Raw genomic sequence first — 13,234 nt, 5'->3', positions numbered from 1 at the left:
GCCCCTGGTAGGGTCACCCAAGGCAGACAGGTCCTAGGTGAGGGACCAGACAAAGAGCAGCCCAAAGACCCCAATGATGAAGGAAAACTTTGGACTTGGTGTTCCCTCGCCCGGACGCGGGTCACCGGGGCCCCACTCTGGAGCCAGGCCTGGAGGGGGGGCACGATGGCGAGCGTCTGGTGGCCGGGCTTTTACCCATGGAGCCCGGCCGGGCTCAGCCCGAAGAGGAAACATGGGCCCCCCCTCCCATGGGCCCACCACCCGTGGGAGGGGCCAAAGGGGTCGGGTGCAGTGTGGGATGGGTGGCAGCAGAGGGAGGGGACCCTGGCGGTCCGATCCTCGGTTGCAGAAACTGGCTCTTGGGACGTGGAATGTCACCTCTCTGGTGGGGAAGGAGCCGGAGCTAGTGCGTGAGGTCGAGAGGTTCCGGCTAGAAATAGTCGGTCTCACCTCGACGCACGGCTCTGGTTCTGGAACCAGTCTCCTTGAGAGGGGCTGGACATACTTCCACTCTGGAGTTGCCCAAGGTGAGAGGCGTCGGGCAGGAGTGGGCATACTTGTTGCTCCCCATCTCGGCGCCTGTACGTTGGGGTTTACCCCGGTGAACGAGAGGGTAGCATCCCTCCGCCTACGGGTGGGGGGACGGGTTCTGACTGTCGTTTGTGCTTACGGGCCGAACGACAGTTCAGATTACCCACCCTTTTTGGAGTCCTTAGAGGGGGTACTGGAGAGTGCTCCTCCTGGGGACTCCCTTGTTCTGCTGGGGGACTTCAACGCTCACGTGGGCAATGACAGTGAGACCTGGAGGGGCGTGGTTGGGAGGAACGGCCCGCCCGACCTGAACTCGAGCGGTGTTCTGTTGCTGGACTTCTGTGCTCGCCATGGATTGTCCATAACAAACACCATGTTCAAGCATAAGGGTGTCCATATGTGCACTTGGCACCAGGACACCCTAGGCCGCAGTTCGATGATCGACTTTGTCATCGTTTCATCGGATCTGCGGCCGTATGTCTTGGACACTCGGGTGAAGAGAGGTGCGGAGCTGTCCACTGACCACTACCTGGTGGTGAGTTGGCTCCGGTGGTGGGGGCGAAAGCCGGTCAGACCTGGCAGGCCCAAACGTGTTGTGAGGGTCTGCTGGGAACGTCTGGCGGAATCCCCTGTGAGACGGAGCTTTAACTCCCATCTCCGGCAAAACTTCGAACACGTCCCGGGGGAGGTGGGGGACATGGAGTCTGAGTGGACCGTGTTCCGTGCCTCCATTGTCGAGGCGGCCGATCGGAGCTGTGGCCGCAAGGTTGTCGGTGCCTGTCGCGGCGGCAACCCTCGAACCCGCTGGTGGACACCTTCGGTGAGGGATGCCGTCAGGCTGAAGAAGGAGTCCTATCGGGCCTTTTTGGCCTGTGGGACTCCGGAAGCAGCTGATGGGTACAGGCGGGCGAAGCGGCATGCGGCTCGGGCGGTTGCTGAGGCAAAAACCCGGGCGTGGGAGGAGTTTGGAGAGGCCATGGAGAAAGACTTCCGTACGGCTTCGAGGCGATTCTGGTCCACCATCCGGCGTCTCAGGGGGGGGAAGCGGTGCAGCACCAACACTGTTTATAGTGGGGATGGTGTGCTGCTGACCTCTACTCGGGACGTTGTGGGCCGGTGGGCAGAGTACTTCGAAGACCTCCTCAATCCCACCAACATGCCTTCCACTGAGGAAGCGGAGCTTGGGGACTCTGGGTTAGGCTCTCCAATCTCTGGGGACGAGGTCGCCGAGGTGGTTAAAAAGCTCCTCGGTGGCAGGGCCCCGGGGGTGGATGAGATCCGCCCGGAGTTTCTTAAGGCTCTGGATGTTGTAGGGTTGTGTTGGTTGACGCGACTCTGCAATGTCGCATGGACATCGGGGGCAGTTCCCCTGGATTGGCAGACTGGGGTGGTGGTCCCCCTGTTCAAAAAGGGGGACCGGAGGGTGTGCTCCAATTATAGAGGGGTCACACTCTTAAGCCTCCCTGGCAAGGTCTATTCAGGGGTCCTGGAGAGGAGGGTCCGTCGGATAGTCGAACCTCGGATTCAGGAAGAGCAGTGTGGTTTTCGTCCTGGTCGTGGAACGCTGGACCAGCTCTACACCCTCGGCAGGGTCCTGGAGGGTGCATGGGAGTTCGCCCAACCAGTCTACATGTGTTTTGTGGACCTGGAGAAGGCGTTCGACCGTGTCCCTCGGGGAGCCCTGTGGGGGGTTCTCCGGGAGTATGGGGTACCGGGCCCTTTGATACGGGCTGTCAGGTCCCTGTATGACCGGTGTCAGAGTCTGGTCCGCATTGCCGGCAGTAAGTCGGGCTCGTTTCCGGTGAGAGTTGGACTCCGCCAGGGCTGCCCTTTGTCACCGATTCTGTTCATCACTTTCATGGACAGAATTTCTAGGCGCAGCCAAGGTGTTGAGGGGATCCGATTTGGTGGCCTTAGGATCTCATCTCTGCTTTTTGCAGACGATGTGGTCCTTTTGGCTTCATCAGATCGTGATCTGCAGCTCTCGCTGGAGCGGTTCGCAGCCGAGTGTGACGCGGCCGGGATGAGGATCAGTGCCTCCAAATCCGAGGCCATGGTCTTGAGCCGGAAAAGGGTAGAGTGCCTTCTCCGGGTCAGGGGGGGTGTCCTGCCCCAAGTGGAGGAGTTTAAGTATCTCGGGATCTTGTTCACGAATGGGGGAAGAAGGGAGCGGGAGATCGACAGGCGGATTGGCGCAGCGTCTGCTGTCAAGCGGGCGCTGTACCGGTCCGTCGTGGTGAAGAGAGAGCTGAGCCAAAAAGCGAAGCTCTCGATTTACCGGTCGATCTACGTTCCCACCCTCATCTATGGTCATGAGCTTTGGGTCATGACCGAAAGAACGAGATCGCGGATACAAGCGGCCGAAATGGGTTTTCTCCGTAGGGTGGCTGGGCTCTCTCTTAGAGATAGGGTGAGAAGCTCAGTCATCCGGGAGGGACTCAGAGTAGAGCCGCTGCTCCTTCACATCGAGAGGAGCCAGTTGAGGTGGCTCGGGCATCTGGTCAGGATGCCTCCTAGACGCCTCCCTGGTGAGGTGTTCCGGGCACGTCCCACCGGGAGGAGGCCCCGGGGAAGACCCAGGACACGCTGGAGGGACTATGTCTCTCGGCTGGCCTGGGAACGCCTCGGGATTCCCCCGGAGGAGCTAGAAGAAGTGGCTGGGGAGAGGGAAGTCTGGGCCTCCCTTCTGAAGCTGCTACCCCCGCGACCCGACCTCGGATAAGCGGAAGAAGATGGATGGATGGATGGATGGATGGATGGAATATTAATTACCTGATTACCAGATACCAGATAGATATTATCTGATAGATATTTGTGGATCTGATTTGTTTGCCACAGTGAAACTGATCCTTTGACATAAAGTTGACAATTTCTTCACTTTTTTCAGAGAAAAAGTTCAGTATCATTTCAAGCTTGTCTTAATCAGAGTACCTTGCAAAAACTATTAAAAAATTAATTGGGTAACTTTTTTATTTGTACATATTTGTTAAAACTGACATTTTAGAACTGTTGCCTTGCAGCAAAAAGGTTCTGGGTTCGATTCTCGGCCCGGGGTCTTTCTGCACTGAGTTTGCATGTTCTCCCTGTGCATGCGTGGGTTCTCTCCGAGTTCTCCGGCTTCCTCCCACAGTCCAAAAACATGACTGTCGGGTTAATTGGTTTCTCTAAATTCTCCCTAGGTGTGTGTGTGTGTGCAGGGTTGTTTGTCCTGTCTGTCTCTGTGTTGCCCTGCGACAGACTGGTGACCAGTCCAGGGTGAACCCCGCTTCTCGTCTGAAACGTTAGCTGGAGACAGACCAGCACCCCTCCCGACAGGGGTGTTAGAAAATGGATGGATGGACATTATATCCTGACAATATGACATGAGAGATAATATGTGAAGCAGTCCAGCTCCCTGTGGTCCTACTGCCATCGGCAGAAATCCACCACATGCTCAGTTCTGTGCCTGGAATATTTGTTGAAAGTGATCCATCGAGGAGAGGAGTCGACTACTTCTGGGAGCTAATGGTTGGAAAATAAATCCAAACGAGGAATGCGTTCGCAACAACTTCACATTTATTACATTGCTGGCTCGTTCCGTTGTAGCATAAAATAAAGTTCAGCCCAGGCTTTGTCTAAACGCTCAGCTTCATCACTTCATCGCCTGACACGCTGTTTCTCCCTCTAAGCCAGTGGAGACACTTTGACCCATCCTGATGTCTTGACTACGTTTTTGCTGATAGTGATATTTTCTGATCCAGAGCGCTTTTACTCCAACTATTAGCCACGGTATTAGTCTTCCTATTCTGTAGAATAGTCCGTATTACTGACTGTCACACAGGTGCAATCAGCCAATCTTTTTGTACTGAGCTGTTTTTATCCACGAGATTGATAATTTCATCCTAGGAGTCAGAACTATGTTATCCAACTCAAACAACACGCTCCTAAAATAAGAAAGTCACCATTTGTCTATTTGGTGTTTTTTGTTCTTCTAAAAACGGCTACTATAAATTTTGCATGATTGGTGTATCGGGACCATTGCAGATAGAAACAAAGGACAAATAAAACAGGCAGAGATTTTTATCTTCACAAAGGCCTCATCATCATACGGAATGGCTGGGAGAAACCCCTTGAATGTATCAAACATTGATGATGATGTCTGGATCGTTGACCTATTTCCACATTTTTCATTCCGAGAGTTTTAGAAATGAAAGGTCTTCAATAAGCATCCTTCTGAAACTCAGGACAGATCTGCTATGCACTGCAGAAGCAGATATTTCTGGATCTTTACAGAACCCTGCGTTGATTTTTCATGACACATATAGATAATGATGGGACAATCAACCAATGAGAACATTCCAGAACCTCCCACTCTCCCTCCCAGCTGTGGGATATGGGGCAGATGTTGAACCAAGCTGCTGAGCTACAAACATCTAAAAAAAAACCAAAACTCTGCAGAGTTGTTAAAAATGCTAGTAACATCTTGAAAGTCCCGACTGAGGAGGTTTCAGGTCAATATATCATCTGAGAGGACAGCAGTTACCATGGGAACCTACAGGGAACTGAAGAAGCAAAAAGTGAAAATACAAAAGCTCCAGAATACAAGTCTCAATGGAAAAACGATTACAGTTATGAAACACATGGACGTTATATCAAACACCACAAAAATATGTTCCATAGAATCAGGTTTTTCCTCATAGTTCAAGCTATCCTTTACTAACTACTAGATAAGCTTATCTGATATGTTCAGTTTAAATAATTTAAGATGTCAAAAGTTATCAGTATTAGTCAATGCCCAACTGGTAGCTGGACGATTTCTTTTTCGCAATGTGTGTCCCCACCATCTGCTCCATCCTCAATGGCTGATTGCCCCCCGTTGTCTAAATGTTACATGATTGCAGAGCAAACACCTGGGATGTTGGGAAACTGTCGCTTCTCGTCGTCATTCGTCGTCCCCGTAGCGTCGAGCCCACAACTGACAACAGGTTTGCTAAGAACGTCACTAGAGGCGTCTCCATTACAAATGTGCGCAAATCTTTGTCGACGTTCTGCTAATGTTGAAAAATCACTATTTCGCAATCGCGGCGTTTCCATTAAATAAGAAATGAAATTAAAATCACACATGAATAAGTTATTTCGTGTGATAAGTCGTGGCAGCAAACGGTAAAGTGTCAACAGTTACATGATATTCATAATTCAGACATGGTGCTGGCGCTACCTATCAGCCGTCAGAGGAGATGTTTGAATGACGAACCACTTATAGCTGGGAGTGGCTGGGTATGCGGCGTTTTGGGTTGAATTGTAATCTTGCGATTTTACAGAACAGCTATGGATTCGACGCATTTGAATGACGCGCAACTTTTAATAAACGCTGTGATGCTGCGAGAGCTCTGGTGGAGCCAGAAAAACACAAAAACAAACCGTCATCCTACTACGACTTCCTGTTGTCTCCTTTGTAGTTTCTGTCAGTAGCAACATCCAGCTGCTGATCATGAGACTTGTGATGTGAAAAAAGTGTTTGTGTTGCAGTTTTGCAAAACAGCTGAAAAACCACCTCATCCTACCCCAAAAACGTTTGATCAAAAAACGTGAGGTTTTTTTTTTTTTTTTTTCCGAAACTATCGTGTTTCAACACAGCAAATTTATTTTTGTAATTTCAATTTGCACTATTGCTTTAATGGAAATGCAGCAGCTGATCGCGCACCTTGGCGGAAAGCGATATGCTTTTAGTCAGTGAAATATGTTATGTTTGCCCCTGAAAAATCCAGCATAAATGTTTTGCTCACCCCCAAACAGAGCATCATTAAATAATGTCAAAATGAGTTCTCACCTCGTTTCTGACTTAAAAAACAGCATTATTCAAAGTTCTAAAAAACTTTCACTTGTTTATTCATTTGAATATGTTTGTGCTCAACATACTATGATGATTAAGTGCAGGTCAGTGAACAGACACTGCTAACCAAAGGGATTGTGGTTCTATAAACAGCTTTAATCCATCCATCGGGTATTTTTATTTATTTTTTTCAGACCTCAGTCATCATTTACCATCAGCCTCAAGCCCACAGCTGTGAAGGACTCATGTTTCCACCCGTCCAGTCTGAAGTGTTATCAATGTGCAGCTGCTGCTGCTGCTCGGTCATTTATTAATCTGTCGGTGATAAAAGCAGGTGAGAACCCGCAGACTGTCGTCAGATTCCTGCGGCAGAACTCAGGAAAACTCCAGCTGACAAACATCACAGTTTACATCCCAGCAGCAGCACAACTCTGGCTATGAAGGTGAGCTCAGCACATTCAACTCTGAATGCTCCTTGGTCATGACGGATCACGGAGCTGAAACATTCTCTGGAGACACGAGGTTCTCCCAGGAAATGTTCTCTGCTTTACTTTGGAGCTTCACGATACGAGCAGCAGGAAGAAATATTTGTGTTCCTCTGCTGCAGCTGCTGTCAGCTCTTCTCCTCCTGCTGGTTCCTCTGTTGGCCAGCAGTCAACGGGACTGCAGCAACGTTTATCGTCCGGATCCCAACAGTCCCAGTGGAGTTTACACCATCTATCCCATTAACTCCACATCTGGTGTCCAGGTACATTCACACCTGTTGGAATTATAAACTTGCCATATTAAGGTTTCTTAATATTCCCAGAAACCTGTTCATGTTGGTCAGTTTCCCATCCATCAAATAGTCCAAACTACAGACAGACACCAGACCAGCATGAACCAGTCAGGCTGAGATTTCAGTTTGTGTGTCTGCAGGTTTACTGTGACATGGACTCACATGGAGGAAAATGGACCGTGAGTATCTGAACTCAGATCTCGCTCTGGTTTATCTGTCGTATAAAAACACTTCATGTTCTTCAGGTGAGCTTCCAAAAAAAATTTAATTTGGTGCTTACACAGAGCAATGATCCTTAAGTTTTAGTCTGGTTATCTTTGGCATAGCAATAGAAAGCAATGCTGTGCTTCATAGGAATGTAACAGGCAGGAAATACAAAGAAAACAGCACAGGTTCAAGAATCAAGCCCTGTGGGACCCCTGTTATGATCTGAACCACTGCAGAGTTAAAATCACATCTACACTCTACACAGAAGAGTGTAGATTCTGTGCTCTGAAGTCTTTTAAAACCTCTGGTTTTAAATTGCATCCAAACAGGTTTTCAGTCAGCTTGGTGGAAATTTTCCCCAAGAACTTTTGACAAAATGGCAAACTTGGAGAGAAATCAAGTTAAAATTTGATGTTTCAAACTGAGACCTATAGTGATGTAGCTATCATCTCACTGTTGAATCCATCAGTCTTCACTGAGTAAACCTGAGCTGTGTTCAGACGGTTCATCACCTTTTCTTCCCGCCAGGTGTTCCAGAGAAGGATGGACGGCACGGTAAACTTCTACAGGAACTGGAATGACTACAAGTTGGGCTTTGGGAACGCAGATGGAGAGTACTGGCTTGGTGAGACCCGAACTGAAAGCACTGACTGACTGTGAACCGGAAAACACACTGCAGCGGCTAACAGATCCTCACAGTAAAGGTTTTTCATGTCAGTCAGAAGAAGCTAATTCTGTCTCTGTAAGACAAAAATAATCCAATAAGCTTCAGGGACAGGGAGGCATAAAAACGTCTCAATTATGTGTTAAATTAGAACAATATAAGACGTAATGTTCTGACCTGAAGTGCTGCTCATAAAAAGAACAACAATGACTTGAAAAACAGCCAGATTTTTGTATCTCTTCTTCCAGGTCTGGAGAACGTCTACTCCCTCACTCAGCAGAAACAGTATGAGCTGATAGTGGACATGGAGGACTTTGAAGGAAACAAGGCGTACGCTCGTTACACCTCGTTCAGTGTGGGTTCTGAGTCCGATGGGTATTCTCTACACTTGGGTGATTACATCGACGGAGGAGCAGGTGGGTTTCAGAACCAGCTGTGAGTCAGCAAGTCACAAACATGTAACTGTGAGGAGAAGAAACTACAGAGAGACCTCAGGAAAACCTAAATGACTATAATCTTAATATTCACTGCAACTTCAGAGCTGCAAGATTCTACTTTCTAGGTTGAGCTATGTTGCACTTTTGACCTAAATAAATGCAGTTTTCAATGATCTTCACTTCAGTCATCAGCAGATCCCTGATGTTTCATCCATCAGTTTGTGGAATTGGTCCTAACTTTTACCCATGACTGTAGACCAAATGTCTCTATGGAAACCGAGTTCCTATTTAATGCCCTCATTTGTTTCTCAATGAGCCCAATGCTTTTATATCTCGTTTCTCTGCAGCTCTGTTGTATAAGATCTGAATCTTGGTCTTTAGTATTTATGGACCCGAGTCTGCTGATAAAGTTTGACTTATTTGTAGCTTTTCTCCTGGGATATCTTGGTTCTCATTGGTAACCAACTACCTTCAGCGTAGTTGGTTCAGCGTATTCAGATAGATAAAGGTTATTAAAACCACTGGATAAAAAACAAAATTGCTTTGATTTACATATTTTTCTGCAGGAAACACTCTGCAACGTCATAATGGACAAGGGTGGCAGACTTTTGACCGTTATCTGCACACCGGGTTTTTCAACTGTGCACAGTCATTTCTAGGAGCTTTCTGGTACTGGAGGTGCTACTATGGAAACCCAAATGGGGTCTACATCTGGGGCGCTAATGGATCTGAATATGAGGTTGGAGTAATCTGGATCGACTGGAAGGCCCGGTACAATCAGCCCGACTATTCCCTGAAGGCCATCAGCATGAAGATCCGCCCTGTTTAGTAAATCAGCAGCTCAAAACTCCAGCAGGAAGCTGCCGAATCCAACATGAATATTTGGCAATAAAGGCTGAACAGATCATCTCTTGTGTGCTCTCTTTGTGTCCAACTTCCCTGAAGATGTTGACCTTTTCATTAAAAAAAACATATTGGACAAAAACACAACACAGAAAGTATAAAAACTTCAGACAAAATTGTATTTATATTTATTAATACTAATGACTTTTAGTACCATCCTTTCTTTTGCTCAACATGACTAAATCTCAGATCATGTTTTACTAGATCTAACTCATCTCCCTGTCTTCAATTGAGCCACTCAGTCAGAGTTTACAAAACTACTTAATGAGTTATGACAATCAAATTTTATTTGTATAGCACATTTCAGCAGCAAGGCATTTCAAAGTGCTTTACACCATAATACAAAAACACAATGCATCTGTCATGAAGTGGTGTGGTGAGGAGGTGAGGCAGACGCAGCAGACCCAGGTAAGACGAATAAATGATCTTTTAATGACGAAAAACACAGTCCAGCAACGGGCAGCACGGCCGAGCGGAAGCCAGGGCTGAGCGGCGGCGAGCACTGAGAGTCTGGGTCTCGGGAGGAACACTGAGAGGCGGAGACTCAGGAACACTAAGGGGCGGAGACTCGGAACTGGCACTAGGGAAACACCCTCTAACTGGGGCCGGAAACGCCCTCAGCCGCGCCGCCTGTCGGCCAGGTGCCAGGCTGGCCGCCTGAAACCCCATCACCATGAGGACCGTGGCTGGAGCAGTCTCAGGAGCGGGGGCGCGAGCAGACTCGGGTGCGCCGGCTGGAGCGCCGGCTGATTCGAGCTCGGGTGCGCCGGATGGAGTTACTGGTCCCGGAGCTGGAGCGGAGAGACTGTGCGGCTTGGGAGACAGAGGGTTACCCTTCAGCACGGCGATTGCCGTCAGGCGCTCCCCCTCTGCCTCCTGCTGCAACTCTGCCAGACCCAGGTGCGGAAGACGAGGGATCCAATAGTCCAGCATGAGGACCATGCGCGTGGCTACATTCAGGCGCCGATGAGCCGAATATGGGCTAGCCACAACTGCCACATAGTCCTCGATAGTATTCCACAAAACCCCTGGGTCCATGACTTAAAGCGAGCCTCACTTCAGTTTGGTCGGGTCCTTCTGTCATGAAGTGGTGTGGTGAGGAGGTGAGGCAGACGCAGCAGACCCAGGTAAGATGAATAAATGATCTTTTAATGACGAAAAACACAGTCCAGCAACGGGCAGGAAGCCAGGGCTCGACGCCGGTAGCAACCGTTAACACGACTGGACAACACGAATGACAGAACGCACAATAGACGAGGACCCGACGAGGAACAAGGAACACAGGTGGAGTTAAATACGCAGAGGGTAATCAAGGAAACAAGACACACCAGGGAACAATCAAGGGGAGGACAGGACAAAACGGAGACTCAGAGACACAGGAACTCAAAATAAACGCACAGAGAAACTCAAATCACAACAGCAACATAGAATCAACAATTAAAACATTACATCAAGTCAAGTTCCATTTCAAATACAATCCTAAACAGGTGGGTTTTTAGTCGAGTTTGCATCCATAGAAGGTTTACCTGTTACACTCCTACTGTGTCATATGGAACAAAATACCTGTTGCTATTTTTATTCCCACTCACGCTCACAATCACACAGTTTAAAACGATGTAAACAGCCTTTCAACGGGCTTGCGGCACGAGGCTCCGTACATCTCTTTCACAGAATTTCGAGCAGGGACTCCGCCGTCCCTCACAGATTTTTGCGCAATTTTATGGTACCTGTTAGTGTCTAGAATTTACAGGGTTTCCGTTATGACCCTCAGTCATTCGCCATTTTTCTTCTGACAAGAGGCTCCGTACACCTCTTTCACGGAATTTCGCTCTGGGACTCCGCCGTCCCTCACGGATTTTTGTGCAATTGCAATATAGAATCAACAATCAAAACATGACATTAAGTCAAGTTCCATCATTAAATTTGTAATTGATTATGTTTCAAATACATCCTAAACAGATGGGTTTTTAGTAGAGATTTAGGAAGTCAGTGTTTCAGCTGTTTTACAGTTTTCTGGAAGTTTGTTCCAAATTTGCGGTGCATAGATGCTGAAAGCTGCTTCTCCTCGTTTGGTTCTGGTTCTGGGGATGCAGAGCAGAGCAGAACCGGAAGACCTGAGAGGTCTGGAAGGTTCATACAACAACAGCAGATCTTTAATGTATTGTGGTGCTAAGCCGTTCAGTGATTTATAAACTAACAACAGTATTTTAAAGTCTATTCTTTGAGCTACAGGGAGCCAGTGGAGGGACTTTAAAACTGGTGTTATGTGCTCTATCTTCCTGGTTTTAGTGAGAATGCGAGCAGCAGCATTCTGGATCAGCTGCAGCTGTTTGATTGATTTGTTGGACAGACCTGTGAAGACGCTGTTGCAGTAATCAGTGCGACTGAAGATGAACGCATGGATGAGTTTCTCTAGATCTGGCTGAGACATTAGTCCTTTAATCCTGGAAATGTTTGTTAAGAAAAATAATTATTCACACTGTTATTACTTTTACTAACCAGCTTATTCATCCAATTCTTACATTTTATCATATATATTAGTTATTAAAGGTGAAGTTGTTCTCCTGTTCAGAGCTGCACCTGCATCTTCTAGTTTCAGGAATTCGTTTTGACAGGAAGCGCCGACCACATTCTGCAGAGTTTGCAGCTCAGTTCTCTCCAACAACTCATTTTATGTATAGACATCTAGCTGCTGACAAAGAAATAGTATTCACACCTCTGTGGCTTGAACTATTGAACTTAGGGTGCGAAATGAGAAACATCTATTGGAAATACATTTGTGCTGACTACTCTGTACAAAGGGGATTTGTGGTTAGTACAATGTCATGATGTCCCGCTTAAGATCTCTGTTTGACTGAAACTTCACCTACTGCCTCTTCCTTCTAAGAGGGTGTTGATCGTTTAGCTTCCAGGAATTGTCTTGCTCCACCTAAATAAAATCTGAAATTCTGTGTGGTGTAGTCAGAGTTGCTCTGACAGTGTTACTGATCAGTGCTCTCTCTGCTTGCAAGCAAAATAAAGCTGTTCTCTGTTCTCTAACTTTTGACTCTTGGTTTTCCCAAAATTCCCAGATTCCACATGTTCTTCAGGTGATAGAAGGCCGACTTTGTAACTGTCTTTATGTGGTTCTGGAGGTTCAGGTCAGAGTCCATCACTACTCCCAGGTTTCGGGCTGATCGCTGGTTTTCAGTTGTAATAACTGAAGCTGTGCATTGACTCTAGATCGTTCCTCTTTAGGTCCAAAAATAATAACTTCAGTTTTGTTTCTGTTCAGCTGGAGAAAGTTTTGGCACATCCACACATTTATCTGTTCTAAGCATCTGTTCAGTGATTGGATGGGGTCAAAGGTCACCTGGTGACATCGTAATGTAGAGCTGTGTGTCATCTGCATAGTTATGGTAGCTAATATTATTTCCTGTTATAACCTGAGCTAGTGGGAGCATATTAATATTGAATAAAAGGGGTCCTAGGATTGAACCTTGGGGTACCCCACATGTGACCTTTGACCTCTTTGATGAGAAGTTTCCAATTGAAACAAAGAAATCCCTGTTCTTTATGTAAGATTCAAACCAGTTAAGCACTGGACTGGAGAGTCCGACCCAACTCTCCAGTCGATTCAGTAATATGTCATGGTCAACAGTGTCAAAAGCTGCACTGAGGTCCAACAGAACCAGCACTGTGGTTCTGCCACAGTCCGTATTTATATGGATGTCATTGAACACTTTTATGAGGGCGGTCTCTGTGCTGTGGTGAGCACGAAAACCAGACTGGAAGGAGTCAAAGAGGTTGGTTATAGTTAGGAAGCTAGTTAATTGTTTACACACAGCTTTTTCAATAACTTTGCTGATGAATGGGAGGTTGGAGATCGGCCTGTAATTCTGCATTAGTGATTTGTCCAGATT

The 13,234-nt window shown here is 47.4% G+C and overlaps 1 protein-coding gene across 1 annotated transcript; it reads left to right on the top strand.

Annotated features, from left to right (window-relative positions):
• The first annotated feature begins 6,557 nt into the window (after positions 1 to 6,557).
• Positions 6,558 to 9,338, top strand: LOC116721619 (microfibril-associated glycoprotein 4-like). Its single transcript, XM_032565491.1, has 5 exons — positions 6,558 to 7,091; positions 7,262 to 7,300; positions 7,857 to 7,953; positions 8,241 to 8,408; positions 8,996 to 9,338. Exons 1-5 carry the CDS (start codon positions 6,825 to 6,827, stop codon positions 9,256 to 9,258), a joined length of 834 nt encoding a protein of 277 aa, XP_032421382.1. The 5' UTR covers positions 6,558 to 6,824; the 3' UTR covers positions 9,259 to 9,338.
• The last annotated feature ends 3,896 nt before the right edge of the window (positions 9,339 to 13,234 follow it).

Source organism: Xiphophorus hellerii, chromosome 6, assembly GCF_003331165.1.
Source record: "Xiphophorus hellerii strain 12219 chromosome 6, Xiphophorus_hellerii-4.1, whole genome shotgun sequence".
Taxonomy (NCBI): Eukaryota; Metazoa; Chordata; class Actinopteri; order Cyprinodontiformes; family Poeciliidae; genus Xiphophorus; species Xiphophorus hellerii.
Note: the sequence above shows the minus strand (reverse complement) of the source record. Positions and strands in the feature narration are given on the sequence as shown.

Bases quoted from the DNA above. Each gene is read 5' to 3' on its own strand.
- LOC116721619 (XM_032565491.1), top strand. From the start codon at position 6,825: ATGACGGATCACGGAGCTGAAACATTCTCTGGAGACACGAGGTTCTCC. The intron at 7,954-8,240 runs GTGAGACCCGAA...CTCTTCTTCCAG, and splicing joins AGATGGAGAGTACTGGCTTG to GTCTGGAGAACGTCTACTCC. The intron at 8,409-8,995 runs GTGGGTTTCAGA...ATTTTTCTGCAG, and splicing joins TTACATCGACGGAGGAGCAG to GAAACACTCTGCAACGTCAT.